This window comes from Nylanderia fulva, unplaced genomic scaffold (genome assembly GCF_048542155.1).
Source record: "Nylanderia fulva isolate GAGA-0341 unplaced genomic scaffold, ASM4854215v1 Scaffold267, whole genome shotgun sequence".
In the NCBI taxonomy this organism is placed as follows: domain Eukaryota; kingdom Metazoa; phylum Arthropoda; class Insecta; order Hymenoptera; family Formicidae; genus Nylanderia; species Nylanderia fulva.
Genome location: NW_028190333.1, coordinates 11,462 through 29,759, shown reverse-complemented (window position 1 = coordinate 29,759; position 18,298 = coordinate 11,462). Strand labels below are relative to the sequence as shown.

At 28.9% G+C, this 18,298-nt stretch overlaps 1 protein-coding gene and 1 pseudogene across 1 annotated transcript; both read right to left on the bottom strand.

The window, feature by feature from the left end:
• Positions 1–6,138: 6,138 nt before the first annotated feature.
• On the bottom strand, positions 6,139–13,140 carry LOC114928066 (uncharacterized). Its single transcript, XM_085483755.1, has 4 exons — positions 13,077–13,140; positions 6,996–7,277; positions 6,568–6,705; positions 6,139–6,395 (listed from the first exon to the last, which is right to left on the bottom strand). The coding sequence occupies exons 1-4, from the start codon at positions 13,138–13,140 to the stop codon at positions 6,139–6,141; spliced, it is 741 nt and encodes a 246-aa protein (XP_085339881.1).
• Positions 13,141–14,379: 1,239 nt separating this feature from the next.
• LOC146722829 (uncharacterized) lies at positions 14,380–17,678 on the bottom strand (annotated as a pseudogene).
• Between the last annotated feature and the right edge of the window lie 620 nt (positions 17,679–18,298).

The following is an 18,298-nucleotide window of genomic DNA, read 5'->3' as shown; positions in this document are numbered from 1 at the left end:
TTCGTTACTTTTCTCCATCTGTAACTGTAACTGTAACTTAGTTACATTTTTTTAGTAACTAGTAACTATTTTAACAGTTACTTTATTAATTACTTTTTTTGGAAACATTCGTTAAAAGTATCGTTTAAGTATGGTAGCCGTTATATTGTTAAATTAAATTTTGATAACAGGAGCATATATATATATATATATATAGATCTTCATATAATTTAACTTTTTACCTAAAATTTTCATTTTGTGTACATAAAATAATACAACACATAATTACAATCGACCAATCACAGTCAAGTATTTAAAAAAATTCTTAAATGTAATAATTAATTGATTTGCTTGCGACTTTGCGATTACTATTTAGTAAGTTACCATATATAACTATTTTTACTGTTGTATATAAAGGTCATTCATACATTGATGGTAATCGCAAAGTCGCAAGCAAATCGATCAATATTACATTCAAGAATTTTTTTAAATACTTGACTGTAGTTGTGCATAATATGTAAGCTCCTTATATTTAAAATAATGTATAATTATTTTTAAAAAGTAATTGAAAAGTAACGACTCGTTACTTTTTGAGTAACTGTAACTGTAACGAGTTATTTTTTAAAATTGGTAACTTGTAACTGTAACTAGTTACTGTTTCAATAAGATAACTGTAACTGTAACTAGTTATTTTTACAAAGTAACTTTCCCAACCCTGACATTTTTTATTAATATAATGCAAATTAACTAATAAAATTTTCAAAATAGTGTATGTTTAAGGTATAAATACTAATAAATGTGTATGTGTAAAGTGTAAATGCTAATAAACTATAAATATTAATAAGCTTAAAAACCTTGACTTTTTATTTATCAAAATAGAATATGCAAAATAAAATAGATTATTCATTCAATTTGAATTAACACATTGCATGCGGTATCAAAGTTTAACGGATATTATATGAATTTTGAATTTAAATAGGTCAAAATAGATATAATGCGACACAAATATTTTAATGCTACGAAGCAGCTTCTATTGTATTGCAAGAAAATGTATTTAAATAAATGTAGGATTTAAATAAATCAAAGTTCAACGGATATTATTAGAATTTTAAATTTAAATAGGTCAAAATAAATATAATGCGACACAAATATTTTAATGCTGCAAAGAAGCTTCTATTGTATTGCAAGAAAATGTATTTAAATAAATGTAAGACTATACTTCCATAAAATAACTTACCTTTTTAAAAAAAGGTAAAAAAGCGCCAAGTAAAAATATTATGATAAAAAAAACAATGTTATTTTTTAATTACTAAGAAATTGTCCCACAAGAAATTGTTCTACAAAATTCAGTTATATAAAAAATTCTATAAAATAATTATGACATCAAAAAGCTGCGCCAAATAAATAAAAATTAAAGTATATAAATAAAATCAGATAAGAAATATATATCGGCTCTCAATATTATTAATAATAATAATACATGAATTTTAAATCGGCCAATAGAGCCCAAGCGCGAAAAATTAATTCTTCGGAACTATATCTCTTGGTTTGAGATTACTAAGTTCCATATATAAATTAATCTTGAACTTACATATGGAGAAAGATAAACGAGAAAAATATAGGTCCGAAAAGTCGCTGAAGCGGGAATCGAACCCGCGTCTTTCACTTTCCGGGCGACTGTTCTTACCAACTAAGCTATTCAGACCCTTTCGATCCTATATTTTTCATTTGCCTTTTTAGTAGATGTTAGTAAATAACGCTTGGGCTTTATTGGCTGATTTTAAATTTATGTATTATTATTATTAATAATATTGAGAGCCGACATATATTTCTTATCTGATTTTATTTACGCCTGGACCTAATCATGGCGTTATTTACTAACATCTACTAAAAAGGCAAATGAAAAATATAGGATCGAAAGGGTCTGAATAGCTTAGTTGGTAAGAGCAGTTGCTCGGAAAGTGAAAGACGCGGGTTCGATTCCTGCTTCAGGGACTTTTCGGACCTATATTTTTTTCGCCTATTTTTCTCCATATGTAAGTTTGAGATTAATTTATATATGGAACTTAGTAATCTCAAACCAAGAGATACAGTTCCGAAAAATTAATTTTTCGCGCTTGGGCTCTATTGGCCGATTCAAAATTCCTGTATTATATAAATAAAGTTTTATTATTTTAAATATTTAAAAAAGCTACTCAGCCATATATTTTGTATTACTTTTGCAGATTCTAATTTTGCAGATCTAATCTAGTCAAAACGATTTAGATCTTGTATTAAAAATTGATGTCATTTTAATGTCTCGACCCGGGCCAAATTTTTCGACTTTTAATCCTTTTAATATCAGGACTAAATCGTTTTGACTATGCATCCTTCAAAATACAAAAGTGATTCTATATATCAAATCAAATAATAATTTGCAAAATTGATACAAGTTTATATTTGGCTGACAAGGAACGTTCGGTAAGTTGAAAATTCTAAAAATTTGAAACTCAGCACAATTTTAGGGTAATAGGTCTAATAACGAAACCATTTTTGTTACTGCTAAAAATAGGTTTAAAGGTGCAACCAATCGTCGAAAAATCTGTTTTTACATTCCGAAGCAAATATCGTCGAGACGAATAGAAATATAAAAGATTTCAATGTTATACAAAAGTTTGGCTTCAAATGTACTTTACAATGGCGTATTTGGATTTTTAAAAAATGATATAATTTTTCAAACTATCCTTTCCCACTCAATATTTTTTTATATTTTGAGAAAATTTTAAAATTATATATATTTTAAAGCTTATGTATTACGCCAAATTCAACTATATATGTATAAATATAATAAAGTTATGTTGCGGAAATTAGTTCTTGAGAAATAAAATAAAGACGAAATACGAAAGAGAAAAAAGTCTGTTACTGCTTGATTCATGGACAGGACATTATTTGGAACAATTAAAAGAATTTATTCTGACGAACAAAAAAGTAAATATTTTAACAATACCAAAAAAAAAAATAGTTTTGTATAACTTTTAAGTGTTTTCGGTTTAAGACTTTGGAAAAATTTTGTTTGATGTTTTTCTGAAAAAAGGTAAGAAAGGCGCCCAGTTAACGGCATGCCAGTAACAAAAAATTACCCATGCAAAACTCATGTAGAATTCTATGAAAAATTAATCATTGCAAATCTAAAATCGCAAGAAAGGCGTAAAGAGCCATACGCGGATGTTGCTGCGTACATTTTCAACGAAACTAAGTTTTCGTTGGAAATAAACCGTGCACAAGGCACGTATTATTCTCGGTGTACTACTAAGACTTAAAATTTTTGAAATAATCTCATACTTGAGATTTAATTTCAAATACCCCCTAACCCCCCTACGGAAATAAATAAATAATTGCGAGAGAAAAATCTAGATCCAAAAGTCGCTGAATCGGGAATCGAACCCGAGATCTTTCGCTTGCCGGGCGACTGCTCTTCTAACTGAGCTATTCAGACTCTTCGATTTTATACCTTTCTCTGCTTATACTCTAAATGATGCCTATTTGCCGGCGTGTTTACTACCAAGACCTAAAAATTTTAAGTCTTGGTAATACACCGAGAATAATACGTGCCTTGTACACGATTTATTTCCAACGAAAACTTAGTTTTGTTGAAAATGTACGCAGCAACATCCGCGTATGGCTCTTTACGCTTTTCTTGCGATTTTAGATTTATATTTAATAAATTACAGAGCCGTAATTTAATCTTAGTTGTTAATCATTGCAAACTCATGTAGAACTCTATGAAAACTTAATCATTGCAAACCCATGTAGAATTCTATACAAAATAAATCATTGTAAACTTATGTAAAGAATTATATGAAAAATTATCCATTGTAAACCCATGTAGAATCTTACTACAAAAGTAATGACATAAAAAAATTGCACTAAGTGAAAGTAGAAGTGAAACTTGTACCAGTGGAAAATTAAAATTGCAAACATATATAGAGTCGTACAATGAACTAGTAAAAATTTAAAATTGCGCAAATAAATAAAAATTTTTACAAAAAGTTAAAATTTGAAAATTTATGCAAATTTATAATTAATATAAAATAAAAAAATAAAACGAATGATGTGGCTAGAAAAAAATAAAATTTTAGTTAAAAAAACTTGGCGCTCTGCTAAATAATATTCTAATGATATTAAAATTTAATTATTTGTTACTTTAAAACTTATTGCAATTAAAATATATTTTAATATATAACGATAAAATTAATGAAGTCGCCAGTGATGAGTAAAACCATACAAATTTATTGAAATTTTGACCTAACTGGCCAGTACAATTTAATTACAGAAAACCTATTTTTTCTGGTAGATATCTAAATTTCCTTTTTAACCACCCCCTTCAGTACAAAATCAACACGATTAGAAGTTTAGTCGACAAAGCTTTATTACTCTCAAATGAATGCTTTCACACTAATAACATCAGAATTATTACGGATATTTTGGTCAACAATTGCTTCCCGAAACCTTTCATTGAACTACATATTGAGAAGAGAATGAAAACTAAAACACCGTAGAGAATATTTGATGGTTAATGACAATAGATGTAAAAAGTTTAATACATCATTGTTACCGATACCTTATATAAAAAACTTGAGCGAAAATCTGAGTATTGCGTTAAAAAAATGTGGCCTCGACATTGTTTATACTATCCCGAAAAAATTAAATAGATTAATCAAGAGAGGTAAAGATAAGATCAATCATATGAAAAGAACTGACGTGTATCTGATAAAATGTAACGATTGCAATGCAACATATACAGGGCAAACAAAAAGACAATTAGCTACACGCGTAAACGAACATTGTAGAAATATTAAACAACATCGTAGCAATTTTAACGTAATTAGCAGACATCGAAAAAAATATGACCATGATTTTAAGTGGATGGAACCTAGGATTTTGCATTGCGAAAAACATAGAAAGAAGAGAGAATTAGCGGAGATGTTTTTTATTAAATAATATAAGAATAACATTAATTTGCAAAAGGACACAGAAAATCTAAATCCGATTTATGATAAGTTGATCAACAGTATATGATTGTCTATTTATTTATTTATTTATTTCGTTGTATTGTCAAACTTTGATATTATTGTTTTTAACGTTTGACTTAAATTGATTTATTTGTTTCCGGTTTAACATTAGTAATTTTACTGCTGTCCAATCAACATCTTGAAAGGTACATTACATTATTTTTATATTATTTTAAATTTCTTTGTTAACAATTTTGTAAATTATTGTTTCATATCTTAATCATTGTATATTTTTATTGTGCAGTTACACTTGAAAAGGACCCGTACCTAAGGGTCGAAACGTAGTGTTTCTAATTGAATTGTATTGGCCAGTTAGGTCAAAATTTCAATAAATTTGTATGATTTTAATATATATTGCAATTTTAATTTTCCACTGGTACAAGTTTCTACTTTCACTTGGCACAATTTTTTTTATATTATTACTTTTGTAGTAAAATTCTACATGGGTTTAAATATTTTTGTTTTCTTGTTTTTAAAATATTAAGCAATATTATTTAATATATTTTTATTTAAAAAGCACTTTATTATTTATTTTTGTTAAAAAAATTGGAAAAAACAAAAACTTTAAAACATAATTTAATAAATAAAAATTATAAAATCAACTTACAGAGAATTACAGACGTTACAGCTAAATTTTTGAAAACTTTCTTTTTCTTTGCCCCTTTCCATGAGTAAGACATACCGACTTCGTAGGTAAAAATGCGATACATAATTCTTTGAACGATTTCTTTAACGGTACATCCTTCAATGCGACTTAAATTTTGAGACTAAAACAAGAAGATCATTATATTTATTTATATTTTAAATATAATAATATAATATAAAATATAATATAAAAATATAAAATACAAATATTAAATATTAAATATAATATAATTTTTACCGATCTTTTTATAAATCTTGAAATTATATATATAAAAATATATATATATATATATATATATATAAATATATATGTAGTCTTTATAAAATATTTAAATATAATAATATAAGATACAATTATACACACATATAATCAAGTTAAAATATTCTTTTTACTAAATTGAGTATAAATTATCTTATTAAAATATATATATACATATAATTTGTCATACTATTTATACTTTATTTACAATAGTAGAAAGAATATTTTAATTTCTCTTACCAAAATTGTTTTAGTATTTTCAGATGTCATTAACCAGTTCTCCAATTCAGCCAAAGAATTATCATTTACAGGAAATGATTGCATAATTTCGGGAATTTCATTACATACAACATTTTGTACTAGATCTGCTTTATTTTTTAGTAGAACATTAATACCTTCAAAAATATCATCCATTTTCAAACTGAGAATGTGTAATTCTCTACAAATCCGTTTTCCAAATTCTAAAATGTAAATAATTAATTATAAATTATTGTTTAGTAATATTTTTTTTAATATTTTATTTACATATATATACCATTTTTTTAAATTTTTAAATTGTATTTATTTTATTACAATATATACGTATATCTTATGTAATAAATTATAATATATTATACGAACTATCTTTCTTACCAGAATTTAATTCCAAAGCCGGGTTTTTATGATATGACTCAACAATATTAGAAATAGAAGTACTAGTACCAGAATTAGAAATAGTATCAACAGTAACTTTGAACTTATGAGTGTTATTTTCTATTTGATTTTTCTTTCCTAGAAAAAATATAAATTAAATATATATCTTTTTACATATAATTATATTCTCTTTTCTACATTAATAGCTGTTACAAATTTTAAGTAAGTACTGGTTTAAAGCTATATCAAGAAAAAGTGCAATTAAAATCTTAAATTTTTCTTATTTGTTTTTTATATGTTTTCTTATATTTCTGTATTTTTTAATATTAATTATTTTTATTATAAATATTTTTTACAAAATATAATCTTAATGAATTTTTTATTACATAATTATAATATCTTATACCAACATCATATTTTTTACTTACTATTGTTTGAGTCAATTTGTTCGTTAAAATTTGGAACGTCAGGATATAGTGCATCATCATCTGATGATGATCTATCTATTTCAGAGAAGGACGATTCACTTTCAGATTTGTTATTGCGTTTTTTAGTTTTTGTATTACGTTTTCTTTTCTCTTTCAACTCTTCATTATTAGAAGTAAGAATGTTTGTACTTTTGGTTTTGTTTGCCTTTTGATGCGCTTTTTTATAAGTGTCTGCAAAATAATAATTATTTAAATTAGTATTAATTAAAATTAAAGTAACAACTAAGTATATAAATATATAAGTCGATTAAAATTTGATTAAAAAAATGAAAAATAAATACGTAGTTGTATTTTTAATTAAAAAGTAAACTATCTTAATAAATAATATATATATGACTATTACTTATGTAATATAATTGCTATACATATATAAATATATACAAAAGATTTATAAAATATATATTTGTTACACAAATACACAATATAGTGTGTGTGTGTGTGTGTGTGTGTGTGTGTGTGTCTGTGTCTGACAATTTATATATACTTTACCATAAGTGCCCAAATTACTTGCTTATATTATTAATCGCTTATTGTACGAGAAAATGTGATCTCGTATGCGTGATGCGAGTATTTTGATGTCCGTAATTCTCTTAATTGTATTGTCTCGCCAAACTGTGATGTGACGGGGAAATCCACGTAACATATGCAATCAAATTTAATTCTCAAGATCGAGATTTATTGTTGCGGTGCCGAGTAGATCGATGTACAATGTTCGTTTGTTCGCTCGCCGGTTGTTGTGAAGGTCTTACTTGTTATTCGCGCGACTGTTGTAACAGAAGTATATCACGGACACATCGATGGAAACCGTCGAGGCTCATTTCCCCACTCGTCCGTGTTTTCGGAATACGCCGAATTTCACCGAGATGATACAAGAACGAAAACAGTGATATCACCGCGATCGGTGTCCGGCGTGAATCATATAAAAAAACTCACCTTTAAAAAAAGGTAAATAAAGGCGACCAGTTAAGGGCACGCCATTAACAAAAATTATCCATTGCAAACCCATGTAGAATCCTATCCTATTGCAAACCCATGTAGAATCCTATGAAAAATTAATCATTGTAAACCCATGTAGAATCCTAGGCAAAATTAACCATTGCAAACCCATGTAGAATCGTACCCATTGCAAACCTATGTAGAATCCTATGAAAAATTAACCATTGCAAACTCATGTAGAATCCTATGAAAAATTAACCATTGCAAACCCATGTAGAATTGTATTAAAAATTATCCATTGCAAACTTATGTAGAATCCTACATTGCAAACCCATGTACAATAGAATTGTATGAAAAATTATCGATTATAAACCCATGTACAATCGTAACAAAAGTAATGAAATAAAAAAAAAATTGCGCCAAGTGAAAGTAGAAACTTGTACCAGTGGAAAATTAAAGTTGCAGACATATATAGAGTCGTATAATGAATCAGTAAAAATTTAAATTTGCAAATGTAGAATCGTACCATAAAAAACTTATCTTTTAAAAAAAAAGATAAACAAGATGCCAAGTCCATGCGCCATGTGAAAAAGAAATAAAAAAATTTTAGTTAAAAAAACTGGGCGCGCTGCTAAGTTTCAAAATTACAATGCACCTTAAAGTAACATTAATTAATTTAAACACAAAACATATTTTAACTGTAATGAGTTTAAAAGTAACAATTTAATTTTAATATTGTTAGAATATTATTTAGCAGCGCTCCCAGTTTTTTTAACTAAAATTTTTTTATTTCTTTTTCACATGGCGCATGGACTTGGCATCTTGTTTATCTTTTTTTTTAAAAGATAAGTTTTTTTATGGTACGATTCTACATTTGCAAATTTAAATTTTTACTGATTCATTATACGACTCTATATATGTCTGCAACTTTAATTTTCCACTGGTACAAATTTCTACTTTCACTTGGCGCAATTTTTTTTTTATTTCATTACTTTTGTTACGATTGTACATGGGTTTATAATCGATAATTTTTCATACAATTCTATTGTACATGGGTTTGCAATGTAGGATTCTACATAAGTTTGCAATGGATAATTTTTAATACAATTCTACATGGGTTTGCAATGGTTAATTTTTCATAGGATTCTACATGAGTTTGCAATGGTTAATTTTTCATAGGATTCTACATAGGTTTGCAATGGGTACGATTCTACATGGGTTTGCAATGGTTAATTTTGCCTAAGATTCTACATGAGTTTGCAATGATTAATTTTTCATAGGATTCTACATGGGTTTGCAATAGGATAGGATTCTACATGGGTTTGCAATGGATAATTTTTGTTAATGGCGTGCCCTTAACTGGTCGCCTTTTTTTACCTTTTTTTAAAGGTGAGTTTTTAGAGATTATATCATTCATTTTTGTATATTTTTATGACCGGAATAGAACAATTATTAAACATGTTTATCTAAACTTCTTTGCTTAAAATGATGTGTACAATCATATCCTAGAATCCTGATCATTCCTCCTAAAGCACCCTATTTATATAAATTTACCCATATGTGTGTGTGTGTGTGTATATGTGTGTGTGTGTGTGTACTAATGTCGAGCATTTTTTATACATTTTCTATTAAATTTAGATAAAAGTTGCAGGATTTCGAAAAAGAAAAAGTTGACACAGACTTTTTCCTAAACGGCGATTTTCAAGGTTATTTAAAGGTCACTTATATTTTCAAAATAGAATTACCTTAATTTTTCTCATATAAATCGATTCCTCGCAATATTTACTATAAAAAGTTGTAAAGGTATAATTTTTATGTATCTACATAATCTTACATAAACTTCGAAATATTACAAATATTTTATTTTATGAAATATTTCAGTTTATGTAAAATTATGTTAACTATCTTTTAAATTATTCACTTTTAGCCATCTTACCCTTACAACCTTTTATAGTGAATATTGCAACAAATTGGTTTATATATATAATATATATATAACATCAGTTATTATTAATTGATGTTTACATTTATTTTTAGACTTACTAGAGCTCAAATGCTCCACATTTTTTGCAAAAACTGTTTATTCTACAGATTTCAAATATGCTTTTAAATGATGATTGAATATTTCCTTTTTTTAATTATTTTTATTATTGATTTTCAATTTCAATCAACTTTTATAACTTTATGCCAGCACGATACAAATACATGTGTCTTTATTTTTTTTATTATTTTCATTATTATTTTTCAATCTCAATCAACTTCTATAACCTTATGCCAGCAGGATACAAATACATGTATGTCTTTATTATTGTATCAACTCTTGTCTTTTCCATGTACCCATACAGCACAGATTATTGCAATTATATTGTAGCAACGTTGCAATGTTGCAAGTTGCAATGCAACATTATAAAGACATTGCAGAAATATAGGTGCACAAAATTCCAGCACACTTGTAGCAACATGACATTAATATTTCGGAAATATTGCATGTAATCCAAATTCTATTATTTATATATTGTAATATATATAAATTAACTACAACGTATTTTCATTAATGATTTATTTACATGTATATATACCTGTATATGCAACATTAGATTATGGTTGCAATAACAATGCATTATTGCAAATTCATAACATTGCAATATTGTTGTAATATTTTGTTGCAATCTTCCAAAAAGCGGACATTTTAACATTGCTGCAATTCAACAGCAATGATGTAGCAACATTTTGCAGTGAATTTGCAATATTGCAATATTGCGGTGAAAGATTGTTGTAATGTTTTTGCAATCTATCGGTGCTGTATGGGTAACCATGTCTTCATAGTTTGAATTATCCCTTCATCTTCTCAATCTTTCGCAGAGATTTAATTAATTAAATACACTTCACACGAAATAAAGTTTGCTGGAAGATATACAGCAAACGATAACTGTAAAAACATGATTACGTGGAAAGAACAAGAGTTGGTACAGTAAAGGCAAGTAAGTAAGTACATGTAATGTATCGTATTGGCATAACGCTATATCCGCGGAGCAGATAATGTGGCTGTAGAGGTAGTCTGCAGTGCAGCTAATGTGGACGTAAATGTTGATTGAGATAATTGTCTAATATAAAATAGAATTTAAAATTTTAGTTTAAAAAGCTGTTGCATATATAAATAAAGTTTATTTTTTCTAAATTTGGAATATGTTTAATTAATTAATTTTTTAAGTCTATGTTTAATAAATTTTTTAAGTCTGTATTCAATAATTTTATTCATTTGATAAATACATGTATGTCTTTATTTTGATATGTTTAATATAATTAGATGTTTAATATGTTTAATATAATTCATTATTAATTAGATATGTAAACTATAAATTCATATATAATATTTGAAAATATATGTGAATATTTAAATTTTTATCTTCTCCTTCCTCTCCTTCAATCTCTTTAATATATCAATATGTGTATGTGTGTACACGCGCGCACATTTGTACGTATTTATTTAATTATTGGATAGTTGAGAGTACTTAATTGATAAAAAATTAAGACAATAATAATCCTTGTTTTTTTTTCTTATTATTTACTCAGATTTTTTTGTCTATCTTATAAGATAAACACTTTAGAGATTGAATATTTCAAGTAAATTGTAAGTAAATTTCACATTAATACATATAGATGTTTAATCATGAATGTACTAAATAAGTACACAAGACGAACAGTGAGTGAGTGAGTGAGAATGAGAGAGTGTGTGTGTGTGTGTGCGTGTGTGTGTGAGAAAGAGAGAGAGAGAGAGAGAGAGAGAGAGAGAGTTAGCCAACATAACCCCGCACGCTGCCGATCATGAATGTACTAAATAAGTACACAAGACGAACAGTGAGTGAGTGAGTGAGAATGAGAGAGTGTGTGTGTGTGTGCGTGTGTGTGTGAGAAAGAGAGAGAGAGAGAGAGAGAGAGAGAGAGAGAGAGAGAGAGAGAGAGAGAGAGTTAGCTAACATAACCCCGCACGCTGCCGATATGGCGGAGCGTCACTATCGCCATCTGTTGTAAAACGTGCGAGATGGACAAAATTACCACTACATGCATCTTGCATGTGTTGTGTACGTGTGATATATGTGTACGCATGTGTTGTATACGTGTGAATACGTGTAGCACGATACTACTATGTATGCGTGGTCGATGATGATAATGATGATAATGATGACGGGGACGTTTCTTAATAGAAATTTTTCATATTTCGACTTTGCATTTATATATCTCTGCTTACAAATCACGTAGAGCAGAAATAAAGACACTTTTATTATATAATTCGAACTCAATCTATCGATTAAGTCTAGTATAAACTCGATTGCTTCAGCCATTATTGAGGATTCGAAATATTATAAAGACTCAAATGTCCGACTCGCGTTAAGATACACGGTGTCTCCGCTACGCCCTTAACTGGTCGCGAGACACTACCGTGTCTCTTGATTTCTATTCGTAACATCTGATGTGTCGAAAAAGAAGTTCATTTATGGCATTGTATAGTTTTGTATCTTTTGCACCCTCTATTTTATAGAAAGAATTTAGAATTTAGTATAAGAGTTTTATTAAATAATAGTTACCCGTTGGAATTTATTTTCCAAACAATTCTAGATCAATTGAAATTTTTACTAAATAAGAATAATGCTAATCTGAACAGTCAGCTTGTTTCTAATGATAATTGGATTATCATTATTTTTTCGTGATTCCTTATATACCGTTAGTTTTAGATAGTTTTGAAAACATAATAAAAAATCTTAATTTGAGAATTTTATATTTTAGTATAAATAAAATGAATAAATTTTTTAAGGGGTCTATAAAAATAACATCCCTAAGACAAATCGCTGTAACGTAGTTTATAAAATTAACTATTTGAATTGTAACGTCTTTTATGTGGGGCAAATAGGATGACAGTTATATACAAGAATTGCTGAACATGGGAGTCATATTAACTGGAAGAATAAGACTCACTCTGTTATTACTGAATATATATAGGCTTGATTCTGATCATCAGTTTGACTGGAACATCTCAATTTTAGATGTGAAACTTATCTATGGAAAAAGACTCATTTCTGAAATGACCTACATTATGAGACAAAAGATCCCAGATAGGATAGTGACTTAGCAAAAGATTATCTTCCAGCATCCTACAATATCGATGCTATCTGGGATGTAATTACAATATATAAATAACATATGTCATATTACAAATGTTACATCTATGAATGAGAAATTACCGTATATGTTACATGTAACATGCACGTTATATATATGCAGTATTATATACATGTAACATAGCAGTTATATTTTATGTTTGCTGGGTGCATTTTCTTTACACCAAATTGGTGTAATAATAAAATAATAACGTAAAACTAAATATTTTACAAAGATATAATTTTATGTCAAACAATTGCTTCGAATCTTTATAATTCAAAAAGTACTTCATAAAAAAATGTTTTGTTATAATGCTTTGAAAAGCTGTCGAAATAAGCTACAAGAATATCTAATAAAAAATAAAGGATTCCAATTTAAAAAATTAAGTTGACCTATAAATGATCTCAAAATTTGACACCTAGGTAAAAGTCAACACCTTTAGTATTTTTTTCATAAAACCACTACTTTCGGAGATAATTGGCTATTGCCAGACTTTTGAATCACCATGTACATATTATATATATGTTTATGCATGGATATATGCATCTATATACATGTATATATATGTATATATTTCTTACATATATAAATGCATGCATAGATGCATACATATATACAAATACATATACACATACATGTATACACATACGTGTATGGTATAAGCATACGTGTATGGTACGTATATTGATATTACCTGTAATTTTCTACAAATTACAATGTATGCAGTACGCACAATTCGCTTTTCTCTTTTTATCAATAATTGAGAAAATAGCAAATATCGTATATTCAAACAACCAGCTGTATATTTTTATATAATATAACAGAATATTATATAATATACAAAACATTTTTATGCATGTATAGAATGAAATGGGCCCCTCCATCACCCATTCCCGTGAAAACACAACCATAATATATGTATTTTTTTCGTCTCTCCAATTTTTGCAAATGAGACATTTGTATTAGACACTTTTTTGCAACAATTTTTATTAGTTAGAAAAAGGCAACAGTTTATTTTCTGCTTTAATTTTTGATAAATGTCTCATACGTTTAATATCAGTAGAATATGTCTCATTACAAAGATTTCCTCCTAAAGCTATAGTTGTAGCAAATGCGGCAGCAAAGATTCCACAACATATACCATCAGGTTGTGTTTGAACTTTTTCAAATATTATATTATTTTTATTTATTTGTGGATAACGGCGATGAATGTAATTTTTTTCTTTAGCCTTCAATGTTTCGTATGTACAGCCAGATAGACTGTCGTACATTTGAAGCTTGGTGCCGTCAAAAGAAATACATCGCCAGTGATTACTGCAATTTCCTCAAATAATTTGCTTTTGTCGTTACAACTTGCTTCAATTATACGAGGATATTCCAAATATTGCACACTTTGTATCTCAAAACAAGAATTCTCTCTTATGACGCGCAAAAATCGATTCATTGATTCGTCATTTATTTGACTATCTAAAGGTAATACATTTTCCTTTACTGAAACAAAAGAAGCAACCCAATTATCTAAAAATTCGTTTTGCTTTGCCATATCGCGTTCTGTTAGTTCTGTATTTTTTGAGTAACTAACTACGATGCAATCATCTTGTTCTGCATTCAAAGCAGTTATAGTTGTTTCCATTGATGAAATATTTGATTCGATACATTTCTTTTTTTTTGGCAATAATTTTATCTTCTACATTACACTGTGGAAGACTCGTTTGTTTTCTTTTTTTAGCTACTTCTTGTTGAGCTTCTACTATATAGCTTGGATTTCTAATTGGCATATGTCGATTATGCCGACTGTCCGAGATTTCCGGAAGCATGCAATCGTAATAGAAACGTGTTAAAAAGGGCAGCATTTGATTACTCCAAAATACAGTGTCCCTATTAACACGTATTATTTTCAAGCTTTTTGGCGTCCACACAGCAAAAATACAATAATCTCGCTGCGTTATATTTAACTGACCTTGAATTTGATAGTAAAATCGGTGATTTTGATTCATCTTATCTTGATTTTTCTTATCAAAGATGCCTTTCAAATGGGGCAATATTTTTATGGCTTGTTAAATGCTCAGTTGATAAAGGACATTTTACTTCTACCAGACCATCTTTATCTATAAGTCCGTCTGAAGAAGCACCCAAACATGGATTTTTAATATCAATAAATAATCCGTAAATTTTTATCTCCTTTTTTAATGTTACGGCCAATTCTTTTCTCGCAATTTTTTCCATTTTGCAACCATATTTCATAGCCGCAGTATCGATAGAGGGAGGAAATAAAATGTTTTTTACGGTTGCGGCGCAAAACGTTGTCTGTCTCATGCGACATACAATTTCAAAATTAGACGCCGTCAACAGTTCCTGTCTCAGTGAATGCCACAAATCTGAATTACTTTGCTTTATTGTATTACGTTCAATTTATCTGCAATTTTTCTCATTTTCAAACAACTTTTTCAAATGATTTTGTCGAAGTTATTCAAAAACTTCGGGTAAAAAATCAGGTTTTTGTGATTGCGGACCGTAATGACAATCTGTTCCCGACTTCCTTTTACATTTTTGCCGTCCATTCATTTTCCGAGATTCTCTAGTTCTTGCAACTTTAATTTGTCGTCGCTTTTCCAGAATCTCGACAGTAGGAGGAACATTTTTATCCATGCTTTTATGCATTTCCGTAAGACCTTGTTTCGAATTATATTGCAAAACTGCCCCCGCAACTCTAGCATTGTAAGAATCTTGGTTACTAAAATTATTGCGCTTACCAGCAATTTCTTTGCAGATTATCGAATTGAACGACTCTACAGGATTGTTGGTGTATTTGTACACAAACCGTCGAAATAAGCGCTTAAATATATGATAGCCTTCTCTACTCTTTGGTAAAGATCGTGTAACTTGAGAAACGATACATAATTTTTCTTTGTTTCATCAAGGTCACATATACGACCGCGTTCTTTACATCGTTTATATTCACCAAATATATACTAGAAATGTTTAATATATCTTTTTGTAATTCTCTAGCTTTGTCATGATGAGGTTGCTCTTGTTTATTTCGTAAATCAATTGCTTCTATCACTTCTGTTTGTATGTTCATAATATTGTTCTTTACAACATTTCGTAGCTAGACGAAACCGCGCTTTTTATGCATTTTTGGCTGAGTTGTCCCTGCTATTGCCTGCAGCTTTTTGTATACATTGCGAAGCAAATGATTGGTGCATTCTATTTTTTACAGTCACCATTTGTTCCCGATATGGTCTGCTATCAATGATGGCCTGATAGACGCTGCTATCGCCATCGGCAATAACTGTTCTAAAAATTAATCCATGCATTTCCAGGCTACTTTTAAAGTCTTCTGCAATGGCGTCGCTCTCCATACTTGTGGAGCTTGCGTTACGATCGAAATTTTTATAGCATTTTTGGTTCGATTCCGTTTCGTTCTGCTACATCGCATATCGTGCAATATTTATTGCGAATACCGACAAAAAGAACTTTTTTCGTGTGGTAACCAATTAAAGTACCAACACCGGAAAGAGAATCGTAAACGTGACCATACGATCTTTTACTCCAACTACCATCAGCTATTACAGTTATGTACGGAATACCGTTTATAACATTGTTTCTTTCGAGAGCCAGTTGCTTTTCAGTTTGGCCAGCCATTTTCATATTTTCCATGGCTGTTTTCTCAAACTTGTCTACGAACATATTTCGATTTTGAATGTAACTTTTATCGGACATACATTGAATATTCATAGCTGCACACAGCTCTTCCAATTGGGTATAGCCAATTCTTACTGTAATAGTTCCTACTGCAGCAGCCATATCAATGCTTAATATTTTCGGATCTTTGGGTTCTGACCAGAATTCGGGTTCAGTATTGCACATTTGGCACTTGAAAGTAAAATGCGTCTTAAACTTTTCGGCTTTAGTTTTTATGAATTTCCAATCTTTAAATTGGCACTCTATTTCTTTTATATAATTTTTGAATAATCTCTGGAGTTCTTTCCATACATGAGAAAAGTCAACAATGCGACGGCCTTCAGGCAAGCTTTCCTGAATACGATTTATATTCAGAGGGTCATTCTCGATAACAAAATAATTATCTTCAAAAAGTTCGACATCTTCATTACAAATATCTGTTTCAAAAATTGAAACTCTAGGCATTGCACTTTCTGAGTACTAACTTTAGAATCTATTGTATCGGAATCCGATTTTACCGATTTTTGAAAATCGATGGATTCATTGCTAGTATTCTTATATGTGCTATTCCTAGAATCATTTTCCTCTTGGCCTTTGGTTTTAGTTTTTGATGAGTTTACAATCTTTAAATTGGCACTCTATTTCTTTCATATGATTATTGAATAATCTCTGAAGTTCATTCCACATATGAGAAAAGTCGACAATGCGACTCTCTTGAGGCATGCTTTCCTGGATATTATTTATATCCAGAGGGCTATTCTCAATAACAAAATGATTGTTATCTTCGCAAAGTTCGACATTTTTACTACACGTACCTGTATTTGAATTTGACTCCAGGCATTGCATCGCGGGTGCTAACGATTGGATATTAACTTTCGAATCCATTGTATCGGATAGTAATTTCGCCGATTTCTGATTATGAATAGATTCATTGTTAGTATCCTTAGATGTGCTATACCTGGAATCATTTTCCTCTTGTCTCTCTAGCTTCAGCATCCGTCGCCTGCAAAAAGAATAATGTTAAAATATTGTTAAAAAAATTAAATGTATCAGTTATTATATAATTATCAGAAGATTTTTGAAAAATAAATGCAGTCTCTTGTTTATAAATCTATATCTTATTCAAACTATATTATATTATACAATAAAGTTTTAATATAAATGTTTTATTTTTATACTAAGCAGAGGATACATAAACCGTATCTGATGTAAAAAAGTAGTTTACGAATAAATAAGTCTGGCATAAAATATCTTCCAGAACGCACATGCAAATCGTTCTGGGAGAAAATATTCTAGAAGCAACTAGCAGACGAATAAATCGTCTCTGATATAAAATCTTTTTTTTAATAACCAAAACACACATGCAAATCGTTCTGGGAGAAGATATTTTAAAAGCAACTAGCAGACGAATGAATCGTCTTTGGCATGAAATATCTTTTTTTGTTACTACTGCAACTTTATAACTA

Bases quoted from the DNA above. Each gene is read 5' to 3' on its own strand.
- LOC114928066 (XM_085483755.1), bottom strand. From the start codon at position 13,140: ATGCTGGAAGATAATCTTTTGCTAAGTCACTATCCTATCTGGGATCTT. The intron at 7,278-13,076 runs GTCATTTCAGAA...TTATATACTTAG, and splicing joins TCTTTTGTCTCATAATGTAG to TTGTTACTTTAATTTTAATT. The intron at 6,706-6,995 runs GTAAGTAAAAAA...TATTTTTTCTAG, and splicing joins ACAAATTGACTCAAACAATA to GAAAGAAAAATCAAATAGAA.